Genomic DNA, 14,786 nt, shown 5'->3' with positions numbered 1-14,786 from the left:
ATAAAAACAAGTGAATGATTTTTTAAAAATTGGATTGTTTGTATACATCACCCCTTTTTTATCCTTCATTAGTATGACAGTCAAGTCTAAGCAAAAAAACTTATGTAGTAGCATGCTATATTATCTCTTTTGCATAAGATAAACTCCTAATTGAAAGCAATGCAGAAAATTAACTCCATTCCTTTATACATTGGAAATTACAGTGTGCATCCAAAAATATCCCAGCACGTTGGTGATCAGCATTTCCATTGCCGTTAAAATAAATGGTTATTCAACTGAATATCAGGAGTCACTGTGAACACAGACGGAAAAGCTACTCTGCTAGCCCATCATCGCCGAGCAGGTCATCCCCATCAACCTCTCCACTAGCACCTCTTACTCTTGGATTTCAAACTTAAAGCAAGACAAGAGGTTAAAATCTTACACCAAATAAAAGCTGTCGCTGTTTCTTCTTACCTCATTTCTTAATTGGTTTCCAGCCACTTCGGCTCTATAAAAGACGACCTCGCTACCTGCTATCAACAGCCCCTGCATGTATCTCAGATGCCTGACCTTTTCTGCTCCTTTAATGTAACTCATTCTTGTCTATTCAAAAATATTCACATATTTGGCAAAGCCCAGAACGAGTAGATCAGTATTATTCTGCAGCCCCATTACCTATCATAAAAAGAAGTATGAGCACCAGCATGTGCTTAAGCTGCGAAGAAACAGTTAATGTTCATTTCCATCAGCCTTCTGCACTCCATCCCATAACATTAATCCACAGTTATTGCGATTGCTAAACTATGAAGAAGCAAAAGCATTTTTTGGTTACTGTGTTTCTTACCTATGTGTGAAGCAGCTGCTACATGTTAGAAACAAGTACAAAAACTGATAAGCTGATCTATAAAATTGAAAACTAATAAATATTTTGTACGCCACAAGAATGAAGACACTCAAAAAAAAGAAAACTTCAAACTCTGAACCAAGGTAAAAGCTCTGCTGAAGATCCTCCCCACTCTTTTTTTTTATTTATTTGTTGGTCTCCTACCTTCAAAAGTAATCAAGATTGCAGTTTCCCTGCTTTTCTAATTTAATTTGCATATGAAACAGATACAGGATTGATCCCTGATGGAGTGCAACTCTTACAAATTAAAGATGATGTGTTCACTATCATCAATCTCTCCTGCAAGAGCAAACTTCTGAACAGTTCATTAACTGGAAGATCATAAGAACAGTGAACAGGGATTTAAGGCTGCTGACTGACTTCTACGTAAGGATGCCAGAAAAGCTCCTCTAAAGTCCTATCTTTTGTCACATTATGAAGGTAAGAAGTTGCACCGAGAATGACACTGAACAGCAAACAACCAAGAGGCAAAAAAATATTCAAAATAACAGTGAAATCAGAACAGCTTTTTCCTTTCTCTCAGGACCTTACCTCTCGGATCTGGTGAGCTGCATCTGTAGCGAGAAGCGCAGTTTCCGCCTGTTTGGCTGCAGCTTTGCACGCGGTCTCTTGTACAGCCTCCTGCCGTGACTGGATCAGATGCTGCAGTGACTCTGCATGGACCTATGCAGAAAACACAGCCAGTTCAGCTCTTCAAAATTTTCTGGCTATAATAACTACAGTTTTCTGTCTCAAAATCTGGGGGGGAAAGTTTGAAATTGGCCCTTAAGAGAAGAGCTTTTTTTCAGTATATTAAACCCCTTCACCACTTCCACATGTTCACAGCTTCAAATTAAGAATGCTCATAGGCACGGATTTACTTACAGCATTTTGCCTCTTACACACTCCACATTTTTTGAAGGGCAGCATTACCTGAGCTGCCTTCTGCCTTGCCTCGTCCAGTTGTCTCTGACTTTCTAAAGCTTCTTGTTCGGCCTTGATTTTCAAAAGGGCCAAATCCCGTTCATGGCGCTGCTGCTGTGCCTACAGATCAGGAAAACAAGTTTGAATCATGCAAGTTAAATGTAAAGACCTTTTTTCCCTTAGCCACTACCTTCAAAAGATCTAGATCTACTCTATTAGTGGTGCCTCTTTCTGCTAAAGTGAAATTTTCAGCCTACTGACTGACCCTCTCCCTTTTTATGTAGACACCACAGTGTAGAAAGAAAGAGGACTTAGGAGACCAATTAATTCAACAAACTAGAACAAGAAATCTTGTCACCATACGGAAATTTCAACCCAAAATATCCTTTTCATTGAATAAGACAAATGATTCAGTCTGAATGACTACACTGCATAGCACTGGGACTCAACATCAAACCCAGGAAATAATCAAGTTTTTATTTTACAGAAATACACAATGAAAGTACTGATTCCAGCTAATGGTATATTAGTGATACATATTCTAGAGTCACCAGTTCCTTACTGTCAGTTTAAAATAAGGAAGGTAATAGACAGTAATCCTAAAAATTGAACATTATCAGAGATCCTCCATCACGTCCATTACGATTTCTCCGCATCGCTAACAAAAGCACAATTTGTCCTAATTTGATTAATTTTCTTGCAAAATAAATAAAAAAAAAAAGAGAAGGTCAACACAGGGAAGTATTTTTCCATTACCTTTAGAATCTGAGCCAAAGAAACGCTCTCTTGCTGGGCAAATGATATGCCTCGTACTCGCTCCACATCTGAAAGCTGTCGCACAGACTCCTCAATAGCATTAAGGTAGTTCAATTCTGCTGATAAACGATGCTGAAGACCAGCAGGGGAGAAGCGCATACATCCTGCAGGGCAAGATTTACTAGTCAGCCTCCATAGACTTTAGTGCCCCGCATCAAAAAATAAATAAAAAAACCCCCCGAAACTGCTCTGGGATAAGTATGGTTTTACCAGAACAACTCACCGCTTGCTGAGGCTGCTCCTGCTACAGACCTGCTAGTTCCCAGACTCAGGTCAGGGAAGGCTACGTTAGCCTTCAGCCCTGATGCTGTACTTCCAGAAGAGCCAGCAGGTGACTTGACTCGTTCTGCTGTATTGCCTACAGAATCAAACTGCAACATTTTTTGGGAACCAGACGGGGAAGAAGTTGGCGTCTTCTGGGATCTTCCCTTGTCTGAGAAACTGATAGTGAAACAAAAAAAGAAAGGAGTCAATATTCTCCTATGTCCAGCCACTTGAGAAGACAATAAAGCAATAACCTAGTTCTTCTGTTTATATACACCAAACAGAACCACGCAAAAGGCACAGTCTTTTATGGTTTGCACAGGCTCAGTCTGCCTTTAGGAATGGCTTCATGAAATGAGTTTTGTACCTACATCCCAGTTTAAGTTTCTAGAGCACCCTACTTATCCCTCAAGTATTAAACTTAGCTAGCACACGTGCACACAAAAAAATAAAAAATTAACATAGTATCCATGTATTCCACACGGCCAGACAAGCAGTTTCAATGCCTCCTGTTAGGAACCTGGTGTTGCAGGGTGCAATCACCTGCATGTGTCAAAACGCATCTGTTTTGAAAGTCTGAGTGAAGAGCTTTGTTTCCCTCACAGGGAATTAGGGCAGTATTTTGATATCAGAATACGATGAACAGTATTTTTAAAAAGCAAACAGTTTACTACCAATATATGGATGCAACTGCATGTGATAAACCACTGCCAGTCTCAATCCCTTCCATCAAAATGCAATGAAATGCTTGAAGGCCAAAACTTGACTTAAACAGTAAAATACTACAGAAACATTTCTTCTTAAGTGACTGTTGAAGACACTGCTTTGCAAACGTACAGAAAGTGATGCAGACACTTTTAAATTTACTATTCCAATTTTATTAAGCCAAAGAAGCTGCTTAACCCCCTTAGGAAGACGTCATGCTTTACTTGGCACACCTTCGCAAGTCGCAGGACCTTTCAAACCCAGTACTGGATATCAGTGAAAGTCACCTATATAAGTCAATACCTTAGAACTGCTCTACACTGACACAGAATGAGCGATGGACCATTCGTATTATTTGTTGCTTTTTAGAAAAAAGCGCAATGAAAACTAAGGTGGATATTTCATAACCATCTTCATTGCACAATTAGAAGAAAAACTACATTCATAGCCAGACATGCAGAGGATGCAACAGAAAACTAGTATTTTTTCCTCTTTTTCTACACTCTTTTCTGAGAATCAGTTCATCTCTAAAAAAGCATCAACCCACAGCGCTGGACAGGGTTACGAGTATTAGCTGAACACAAGTCTAGCCAAAAGTGTCTGTGGATCCTACTGGAAGGAGCAAGATGAGTGCACAGGCTGACTAGCTATTCCCCCCGCGCCCCCCCCGCTCCCTTCTTACATACCGATTGTAGAAGTGGAAAACGAAAAATGTATTTCAATGCTTCAGGTACTGAACCTGACAGGAGACCTGTATTGGGCAGTTATCCTTACAAAACCAGAGGGCTCATTTGGGGAGGAATCACTGTTTTGTTTTTTCTCTTACTACAGCCATCTACTTTGGGCTTTCATATTTAAAATACAGGGGTAAAAACATTTTCTGCATGCCCATCTTACTAACATTTGATTATTTCTGTTATTTTCCTTTTGCATATCCAAAGACACAACCATTTTTGATAACACGCTGTAACACTACCAACCTTGGTTATATTAGCATACAGTCCTATAAGGTTCATGTTACCTCATTAGGGAGTGTCCAGACAAGTTTTCTAACGTGCTGTCTGTATCTAGGTTCTGCTCATGATCTTTACTAGAAATTCTGCTACTTGATAAGGACTTCTTTGTCTGTTGGGATCCCCATTCTAATTCAGATGGCATTTTATCTTCTTCCACAGGAAAGTGGTGAGAACTTCCACTGAAAGAGGAGTCCAACCCTAAGAAGCAACAACATTGCAAAAAGTTTACATTTGGTATTCTAAGTATGAATATCTTAGCCATCAGGAGCCCCAAAACAAATAATTGAGAACCTTCTTCCCCACCTAAAGATGCCTTTCAGTTAGATGCCTATAAATTCAACAAACAAGAAATGTCAATTTGGCAACTTTCTACAGGAGATCAAGTTCTTTTCTGCATATTGTGTCCACTGTCAACACAGCTGTCAACTCAGCTTTCATTTCAGCACGCTATCTAAAGAAAACAAGCATTTGACTCTTTGATACTGATAATTAGAATAAAACCTAGCTTTCTTTGGGTAAGATGAAGAATTTTGAAAAAAATAAGGAGAGATAATCTGGAATATCCAATCTTATTTTTCTCATCCTTTCATTGACTTCAAAAATAGCTTTTCCTTATGTATTCTATTGCTTATATAGTAAGAGTGTACCAAATATCAAGTTTTCTTCACGTTTTTGTCATGTACAAGTTACTGTAGGAAGAAGTGTATTCATTAATTTGTACACTATTGAAAACTGTCTGTGATCCAAACATGAAGCATATACAAAGCAAACTTACTGTCGCCTTCATAAATGTGGCCATTACTCAGATTTCTCAGCAGCCTATTGGAGTTTCCTCAGTACAGATTCTGAGGATAGTTCCCCCACAAGATTAAAATTAACTAATTTGTTAAAAGGCTGGTTTAGGAAAGGAAACATTTTCAATACTGCCAATAACCTCTTGCCTATTTAATTTCAGATGACTGCATTTTAAGGCCAGAGAAAAATCAGAATCAAAAAGAATTTAGGAAGGGATCACTGGAGGAATACATAAATCCTCCTATCAGTATTAGATTACAGTTTCTAGGTATGTAGAAAGACCGCAATTTTCATAACAAGAAAACCCTAAAAACTCCTTCCAAACAAATACCCTACAGTCAAGTACTGCACTCACGTTCCTTTTTGCCTCTCTTTTTAGAGGAAGCAGATGAGCGAGAAGATGCTGCAGACCGTGGTCCAGATGAATGCTGAGAAGCAAGCTCTACAGACCGAGGTTCATGGGGAGACTTCCTGCTAGGAACTTCTTCCTGAATGCTCGAATTACTGCTGCCAGCAACACTAAAAAGGAGCACATTGACAGTGATTAACGAAGGACTTCCAACTTCTGCATTACACTGTGCACAAGAAATCCACCACGCTTTAAATTTAAGACAGATGGCTAAAACTGCACTAATTAGCCCATCTTGAAAAGCACTGATTTTGAGATTAAAAACTATGACAGCTAGAACAGTGGGAAGTTTGACATGATATTGAACATATTGAAACATACTTCCGACAATAAGAAACAGTAGAAGATGGGTAACAACCAACCTTTCCAATGCTAACTCTGAAGAGCTATTTGACTACAAGCTTGAACAACATAAGAATGACTCCAAATATCACCGCATTTTAGATAATCTCTGGGCACACAGATATCATCAATAAATTAACAGAAATATGAGTGATTTTCAAGAAAGGATTACAAAAGATTTGTAAATAAGGGGGTAATGCATCATATACTAAATAATACCAACATAAGACCTATCAAGAAGTCCAATCAGAAAAAGAGCATTTTTTTGCACCTAACATTTTCAGTGTGCCTTTTACCTTCCTTTCTTCTGAGGTGAAGTACCACTAATATAAACAAAGTATTTGTGACCTTCCCTAAGGTGCCCAAAAGATGTAAATATATCTCATTACAAGAAAGGGGACTTAGGAAATTCAGGAAACTACATGAATTCAGTAGTAACATGGAGAGTCTAGGATTTATAGTCTTCAAATTTTAGTCTGAACAAAAGGTTTTAAAAGTTCTTACAGACAATTTATGTATCCATTACTAAGCATTACTGAATCTGCACTGAAAGCAATTATAGATAGGCTTTTTACAAAATTTTGAAGTACTGAAGGCATTTTAACACTTTCAAATATATTTTATTTTTTCTAAATTACAAAGACTAACCAATTGAGCATTATAGCAGCCACACAAGTTGGAAAACTAATTTTCGCCTGACTACAAAGGCTGAGAACCTTGCCTAAAGCTACTGGCCAGACTAAATAAGAACAAATATTAGACACAGAACAGGAATACGTGACTCTAATCTTTATTTCTTAACCATACCGGTTGTTCTATTAAATGCAAGGTCCTAGGGAAACACCTCATCACTTTGACTGGTATTACAATACAGCATAACAGAAAAGATATCCACCTTACTATGAAACAAATTTTGCATTAACTGTTTTCTGTCGAATTCTGCATTTTGATTTTTACAAGAAGTCTAACACACACAGTTACCTGAGGTCACGTGCAATTTTTTTGTCTGTTAAAGTGCCACTTCCCTGCGACGAGGCAAAATCATCTTCATAAGAAACCACGCTCTCTGGAGGGCTCGTGGCAGGGAGTAAAGGGCGCAGAAGGGTAGACCCTCCATTCGACCTTTCATCAAACACTAAAGTGCAGACAAAGAAGGGAAAAGACAAAAACGATACCAAATGCAAATGTGGATCAAACAGCTAATAAAGCTGCAGGAATTAAAATGCTCCCAACCACCAGTTACAAAAACTTCCTTTCAAACAGAAAACCATCAGGAAAACAAAAATACAGCCATCCCACATCAGTTTTAACATGACATAACAAGCACAGTCTTCCCGTTTTTGTTAATTATTGGATACTCTACTTCATTAACACACTCCAGCTAAAACATTCTTGAAGAGCACAGTGCTTGAGAGTAGAGCCATCTGCAGAAAATGTAAATGCAATCACCTTTAAAGATGAAGGGAAATAAAATGAAGGGAAAAAGAATCACGAAAACCCACGAGTTAAAAATCAACTACTCAGAAAACACTCCTCCTCAAAACGAGGAACTCAAGGCAAGAGCAACAATACTCATAAAATGAAGAATAAATTTGTATGAAAAATGAAAATCAAATGAAGCATCCTGCAGGAGTCACTTGTAATGCATGTCCTAAGACACTGACACTTGAAATGGGCTTGTTTAAGCAAGAGACTTTTCCTACTGATACACCAGAACCTACCTTTCTCAAAATCAAATACCGTTACCAGAGTTTTAATTGTTGCACTACTTTGAGACGTTATCGAATAACTCATATGAGTAAAGATACAAAGGGAAGTCCACATCACTCATGCACTGAAGTTACATGTTTCTAATAATATAGTAAAGCTGTCTTATTCTTGTGTAGGAAGAACTCAGGATACATGCAAGCACTCATGTTTATGCCATGAAGCAAGTGCTGCATAAAGCATGAAATTCATCTTTCTGCCTTAATTGAAACAGGAATGATGTGTTATTACAGATGATCTGGAGTGCATATATAGTAGGAAGATGCACATTCCAATCCAGAGGGTCTGTTCTCCATGGTGGAGAGAATCATTGCCAAAAGCACTCTGGGCAATTTACATTTAGTATGCAATTTTGGATTCGATAAATGTAAGCTTTATATTCACAATTCTGTAATTATGGATGTTCTTAATACATGAAACCCAGCATATGAATTAGTTACTGATCTAGAAATACAAAGCAATCTAACACAAAATAATCTTCTCCAGCCCAAAAGTGTGGGTTTTTTTTTCCCCTTCTTTTTTTTCCTTAGACAAGAAGGCAAAAGAAACAGAGCAAATCATTTATCACACAAAAGGAAAGTGAGAAAGCCTTACAGATATTCACGTTTGAGACAGCTAAAAGCACGTTTCCTTATCTATGAAGTATAAAACATAAAGAGCAGTAAGACTGGGAAAAGAGTCATTCACAAGAGCTTCAAGAAATTTTTACATTTTTACCTTTTCCATGAAATTGGTAACTTTTCGCAAAGATGTTGATGACACTGTGGGGACTTCCCTTTGCCAGTTCCTCCCACGGCCCTTTGCTGTGTGCACCACTTGCCTGAGTGAAAAGTGGTAAATACTTCTCAGCTTCTTTCTGAAACTCCTTTATGGGCTCAAAAGCATTTCTCTCCCGAATGCAGAAATCCTTCTCCTTTAACGTCTCCAGCATCTTCAGTGGCAACTGTCTGTGGTGGCCTCCTTCCTCTTCAGAGAGGTTTCCGTCACTCAGGAGAGGCCCTTCGCTGATGGAGTCAATGCTGGACTCATGAGGAATCACAGCTTTGTTTGGAGCGTAAGCCTGGTTTTCGCGCCCTGGGGAGTCAGTCTGTCTCTTAGATAAATGTCCTAGTATCCCCTCATGCCTGTTAGCAGCAGGGGATCTCATTCCAAGGCTGACTGCAGCAGTATGAGGTCTGATAGTCTCAGGGAGCTTTTTAAATTCACTAAGGTTGCCTACCCCAGGAAGGTTGTCATCAAAGGCTGTATGAGACACACAGGTACCCAACATTTTTTGGATTCTGGCCGAAAAAGCATCTTCATTTTCCTCTCTCACAGGAGGACTCACAGCCTTTGCCCACCGCCCATCATCCTGGTTTTCTTGCATAAATTCATAGTTTGAGTTCCACATGGTACCATAATTGATGCCAGCCCCGGCCAACTTTTTGGCTTCACTTTCAATCCTGCTAGAAAGGGAAGCAGCTGTAGCTTTCAAAGCTTCAATCCGATCTAATTTGCTCTTATATTGGTTAGCAGTAGGTTTTACTAAGAGATTTTGCTGTGCGGTGGGTGAATTCAGGTATGGCTGAGGCGTTAAGGTCAGCGATCCCACGGGGGCAGGATGGCCCCTCCTGCCTGCCAACATTGCATCACACTCCTTTGACAGAAGGTCCATCTGCTCCAGACTCCAGTGTTGGGAGCAAGGGCCTCCACTTGGGCCCATGAGAGCTTGCGGGTGAGAGAGCTGGACTCTTGGGCTCAACCTGTCTGGCTGTACCCATGGAGGCTCCATCAAATCACTCCTGAAATGAAAAGTCAACACTTAAGTTGATGACTTATACAAGTATGGTTGTTTTACATGAAAGTATCATTGCCACAAATTTATTTTTCAGGAAGAAATATTCTTCAGTGGAGACAGAGGGGCAGGGAATGGGATAGTAAACAGTTACAGAATGTTATTTAAATGAAAAACAAAAAAAACAATCAACAAACCAACACGGCACCTTACAAATTTGAAATGCCATTTATGGTGTACTGTGTGTTTTAGAGTTGTAACAAGCTGATTGTTTGCAGCAGCAAGTCTTTTACAAAAGTTTCCTGACTTCAAAAGGGAGGAAACTTTTTTTTTTTTCTTCTCTCTTCCTTCTTGGAATTTCTTAGCCCCAGCCTTCCCCCCTCCAGGTGAACCCAGCCCACGTTTCACTGGAGCTGTCACTTTGGGTAGGCATGAAGAACACTTAGAGAAAAGGAGGGCTGGAAATACAAGGATGTTTGAAGTTCTGCAAGACGTTTTCTTTATTTCCAGATAGTTCCCATTTGCTTGACAGGAGCTCTGTAGGGACCTTCCTTCGCTAACATCACTTGTGCATATTCTGAATACTAGGAAACCTGGAAAGTCCCTCACAAAAAAATGCTTCTCTGCTTACTTTGAGGCTCTCCAAATAACTTGTACAGCCCCTTATGTCTCATCTCTCCCCTACTATTAGTACTTAAAATCCTTCCTTACAATGTTACACTAACAATATTTACTACCATATGGTTTAGCAGCCTATTCTGTACGCAGCACTACACAGCATTCCTAGTGCTTCCTTGAACTCTTCCAGAAAGGAAACAGATCTCATTGAATTTATAAAGTCAGAGTGGATTTAACCAAGTTAAGATACAGGTAATGAAGCAAGTATATATTTAAGAAGCAGACATTCATCATGTAATTAAAAATGAACATACACTTGCACAACAGGGATCTTAAGGATATGCAAGAAACTTCGTGTTTTTAGTTCCTTATGTTTAAGTGCTTGCTTAGGCACCTTGACTTACAGTAAGAAAAACTTTGATAATAGCCTGAACAATTAAAAATGGGGAAAGCAGCATGAAAGGAAACAGGGAAAGGCTAGTTCCAAGCAGAAGGAGAAGGTTTTGGTACTTCAGAGACAGGAACTAAAGGCCTGAATCCAAGACAGTAGATTAAATGGAAAGACTTAATAAATCAAATACGAAAAATCAAACAGACGTATTCATATGATCAGCTTCTCTTGCCTGATGGCAATGACAGAGGAAATATAGACTCCCCGTATGAAATGCGCATCCCCTTGACGTCAGCAAAAGATTAACAGCAACCACCCTTCACTATTTCTTTACAGACTCACTAAATACCCATAGCCAAAATTTTCATATGCTTTCCTGCATCAGCTTCCTCTTTACTGCAAGAAAATATTACAATTGCCATAAAGACAATTACTCTTGCTAGAATGCAAATGTAAGAGTCTAGTCTGTCTTCACCTGTCTCTCAAAAGGCCCCCAATGGCTCACCTCAGTAGCGGCTGCTGTGGTTCTGAAAGCGACATGTCACTACTTGAAGATGCACTAGGAGGACGCTCTTGAGCCTTGTTTTCTTTGTCGGATTCCCCAGATGGCTGATAACCAGGTCTGGGCTAGAAACAAAGACAACCAGAAAAATGCATTTTCAAAAGTCCGCAGGAGTTTAGAAGCTCTTCCCTCATTAAAATTGAAAAGGCTTCAATTCTCAGTGTAGTATCACATCTTTCCTACTACACAAAGACTTAAAAACATAAGACATGTACATTTTCACCTCAGCAGAATGTACTGGGAAAAAAAGCTTTGCTCACATACCAAACTAGTTGAGCCAAACAAATCAAACTGGTATTAGTCTTTTACCATACATTAATCTTCTTTCATATTCAGTTTCTGATTAGCAAACGTATTTAACTCACTGCTGATGAATTTTGTCCACTGACTGAAAGCAACTTCAGACAAAGCTCTTCCATTCACAGTTTGACTGATGTTTACAGTTTTATTAAGAGACAACCTTTATAGCTGCTATTAGCTAATATCTGGAATTACGCCTCTATAACAGAAAGATTATTTCCATCCACCTTTCTGGTAGGCCTTGCTGTGCCAAAAAGCAGCCACTAGCAAGGAGGCTCTGGATCAAAACCACTATGTTTAAGCAAAAGTTACACAGTTTTCTTTGTATCCTTTCTCCTAACTGGTAGCCAGACCAGAACAAGTCATGACCTTCCTAAACATATGACCTCCTACTCCTGCAAACAACTGCAACACATTAAGTTAGTGAATCAGCTATACCTGTGCTTCCTGCACTGTAGGCAGCTGAGGTGGCTCTTCTAAAAACGTACGTTCCAGCAATAGTTTAGTATAGGTTTCCTGTAACCGTTTGGCTGCTGAAGGTTCAGGGGGAGGCACATTCTTCACTTTAGTAAAAGCCTCCTTCTGCTTTCTGTAGAGCTCTTGCAGCCTTTTGTTCTTCTGTTCTGTTGCCTCCTTTTGTGCTTTCTTCTCTTCATTTTGCTTCTTCTTCCTCTCTTCTTGCTGCCTGATGATGTACTGACGAACCTCATCTGTATCATAGTGACGTTTCTTAGAGATTACCTGAGGTTCCTCACTGGCAGCTATCTTGTCCGGTTTCCTTTTGGTTGGACTGTGGCTCCTGGCATTTTGAGTAGGCAAAACAGATTTCTGATTCTGCTTTTCCACATCTTTCTCTTGCTTTGTACTCATGGAATCCAACTGCAAGTCATCGAGAATTCCACGTATCTCCACAGGCAGGAAGTCCTTATTTACAGAGGTATGATCTTCTTGGTTATCATCTGTAAGAGCAGCTTCCAGTTTCTTCAGGTTATTCTGAGACCGTACTTTACTCCTTGCCCTTTCAGAACTTCTTGAAGAGGTTTTACGGGTAACATCCAGTCTAGAATCTGAACCTGTCCTTCCAATGCAACCTGATAAAGAATACGACTTGTCAAATATTTCAGGTAAAAATCAAATTCGGGAACTACATGCCATCACTGAAACAGCAACAAAAGTGAGGATGATGGAGGAGTGCAGATCTCACTGTAAATGTGCTTTTGCTTCATTCAGTGTCGTAGTCTGAATATAGCAGCCTTTGCTTAGCCTGAGCTCACGCCCTTTATACTTTTACCAGCCTCACACCTCACAGGCATTAAAAGCACAGCAGCTCCCACCGTCCCTTAATTGCCCAGTCTGAGATTCTAGATAAATTCTGAAAAGGGCTGGTGGAGGAACCAATGAAGATTTATGATGCACACGGATGACATTATATAGTATCTGTAAGAATCACAATTCCTGTACAACAGGGATGACCAATAGTATCTTACAACAGGGATTATCAACCATATCAAACATATCAACCATATGCAGCACATCTGGGAAATTCGTCTGGCTTGTGGTCCACCTCCAGCCATTCCTCTCTCCACTAGCTTCAAGATGCAAAGACAGATTGCAGGTGATCCATATTTTTGGTTGCAACCTACTTCCCATCTTTTCCAGAGCTCCTGAGCACTGGAAATGCATGTACTGCCCATCAAGTCGCATGGGCAGGGCAGGCTTCCCATGACACCAAGGAAAGTTCATAATCCACCCAGGAAGAGAGGTTAAGCATCCCAACCATGGATGAGTGCAAAATTCTCCCCCCTCGAATCCCAGGTTAAAAATAGGAGTTATTTTAATAAGAAACTGTTTACATTCTATCTCAAAAGTCTGCTTTATTCTCCAGATGTGCGATGTTATATAATAAATTAAGAATGATGAAAAAAGTCCAGTGATAAAAGCACAACTTACCAGCCTTGGCAGCTCTCTCCCGTCCTGTTCTGTCACTAGATACAGCCCTTCTGTCCTGTTCTATTCTGGGAGCTGGACCCAGTATTTTTTTGACTAGCTTTTGTCCCTCCCGCCAGGAGGATGCACTTATTACATAGTTTCCACCTGCACAATAAGTAATAAATAAAAGTCAAGCACTAGCTGGATTTTCCAACGTATCAAAAAGAAGCATTTAGTGCAACCGTTAATCATTTCTATACCATTTAGTTCTGCATAAGTGGTGCGGCTGCAGTTACACCAAACAGTCACAGCAGTGATGTACCACTCACCAGCTGAATCACACAACGATCAGCGCTTCATGCCTACGCATAATACAATGCAAAAATCCAAAACATTGGAGCACATGAAAGCCCTACAGAAACTCATTTAAAAAAGAAAAATGGGTTATACGTGTCTAAACCAACACAAACGAACGTTACTGGGGGAGATGGGAAATATTTCTGGAGGTCTGAGTTGTTGTTCATCTCTACTTAAATAAGGAGAATAAGAAAAAAAAAGATAAAAAGATCTAAAATGTTGCAATAATAAGAACAAAAATAAAGAAGGGAGATAAAAAAAAGATTAATCTTCAAATTAAAAGAATATTAGCTGATACTCCAGAAAAAAAAAACCAAACAAACAAACAACTTCAGAGATTTTTACAGATCATTAATTGTTGAGGCAGGTGTTTTCTGAGGAGGTTAAAAAATACCAAGCAGTAGGTTTTTCTACGCCAATACTAACTCACTGTTCTCTAGCTAAGATTTCTGTACCATGACTGAAAATAGCTAAGATAAACTCTATTAGTTGATACTTAATTCAAGAGGGGACTACCTTGCAGGTGACAGAAACCCAATCAAAATGTTATTAGTACTATTTTATCACCCTACATATAATTAAATGACAAAAACTGTATATGGTGGCATCTTTACCTAATATTGGTTAAATACTAGGTTTATTCAACTCACCTTTCATCTCACTAACTTCCACTATTATTAATCAGACATTAGAGAGCTTTGGAGAAAAGCATCGTATAAAAAAGTATTAATAGCCTAATTCAGACCATTTAGCAGTATTTTACTGCTAGAAAAGTACCTAACTTGAGTACCCAATTCGCAGTTGATTTCTAACTGTTCAGTTTCTTGTTTCTACCTCTGACAGCGCTGCCTAAACAAACCCAGACCCTGCGGCATGACCACAACACAGCCAAACACAAAAGGCCTGTACTCTGGGCCTGACAGGGCTTCGAAGACCAAAGATACCAAAGCAA

At 39.4% G+C, this 14,786-nt stretch overlaps 1 protein-coding gene across 14 annotated transcripts in view; it reads right to left on the bottom strand.

The window, feature by feature from the left end:
- Nucleotides 1-14,786, bottom strand: part of CEP350 (centrosomal protein 350) — an 80,937-nt gene that overhangs the window by 38,761 nt on the left and 27,390 nt on the right. For 11 of the 14 annotated variants that reach the window (XM_074599040.1, XM_074599038.1, XM_074599042.1 and 8 more), the window contains exons 9-19: nucleotides 13,499-13,642; nucleotides 11,987-12,639; nucleotides 11,192-11,313; nucleotides 8,621-9,684; nucleotides 7,118-7,271; nucleotides 5,741-5,904; nucleotides 4,596-4,788; nucleotides 2,829-3,046; nucleotides 2,546-2,709; nucleotides 1,751-1,909; nucleotides 1,418-1,549 (exon numbers count right to left, since the gene is read on the bottom strand). In XM_074599040.1, coding sequence (XP_074455141.1) covers nucleotides 1,418-1,549; nucleotides 1,751-1,909; nucleotides 2,546-2,709; nucleotides 2,829-3,046; nucleotides 4,596-4,788; nucleotides 5,741-5,904; nucleotides 7,118-7,271; nucleotides 8,621-9,684; nucleotides 11,192-11,313; nucleotides 11,987-12,639; nucleotides 13,499-13,642 — 3,167 coding nt within the window. The remainder of the gene's footprint in view (nucleotides 1-1,417; nucleotides 1,550-1,750; nucleotides 1,910-2,545; nucleotides 2,710-2,828; nucleotides 3,047-4,595; nucleotides 4,789-5,740; nucleotides 5,905-7,117; nucleotides 7,272-8,620; nucleotides 9,685-11,191; nucleotides 11,314-11,986; nucleotides 12,640-13,498; nucleotides 13,643-14,786) is intronic. The other 3 variants (XM_074599045.1, XM_074599049.1, XM_074599046.1) reach the window with 1 other exon arrangement.

The sequence above is a fragment of the Larus michahellis genome, chromosome 8, assembly GCF_964199755.1.
Source record: "Larus michahellis chromosome 8, bLarMic1.1, whole genome shotgun sequence".
NCBI lineage: Eukaryota > Metazoa > Chordata > Aves > Charadriiformes > Laridae > Larus > Larus michahellis.
Note: the sequence above shows the minus strand (reverse complement) of the source record. Positions and strands in the feature narration are given on the sequence as shown.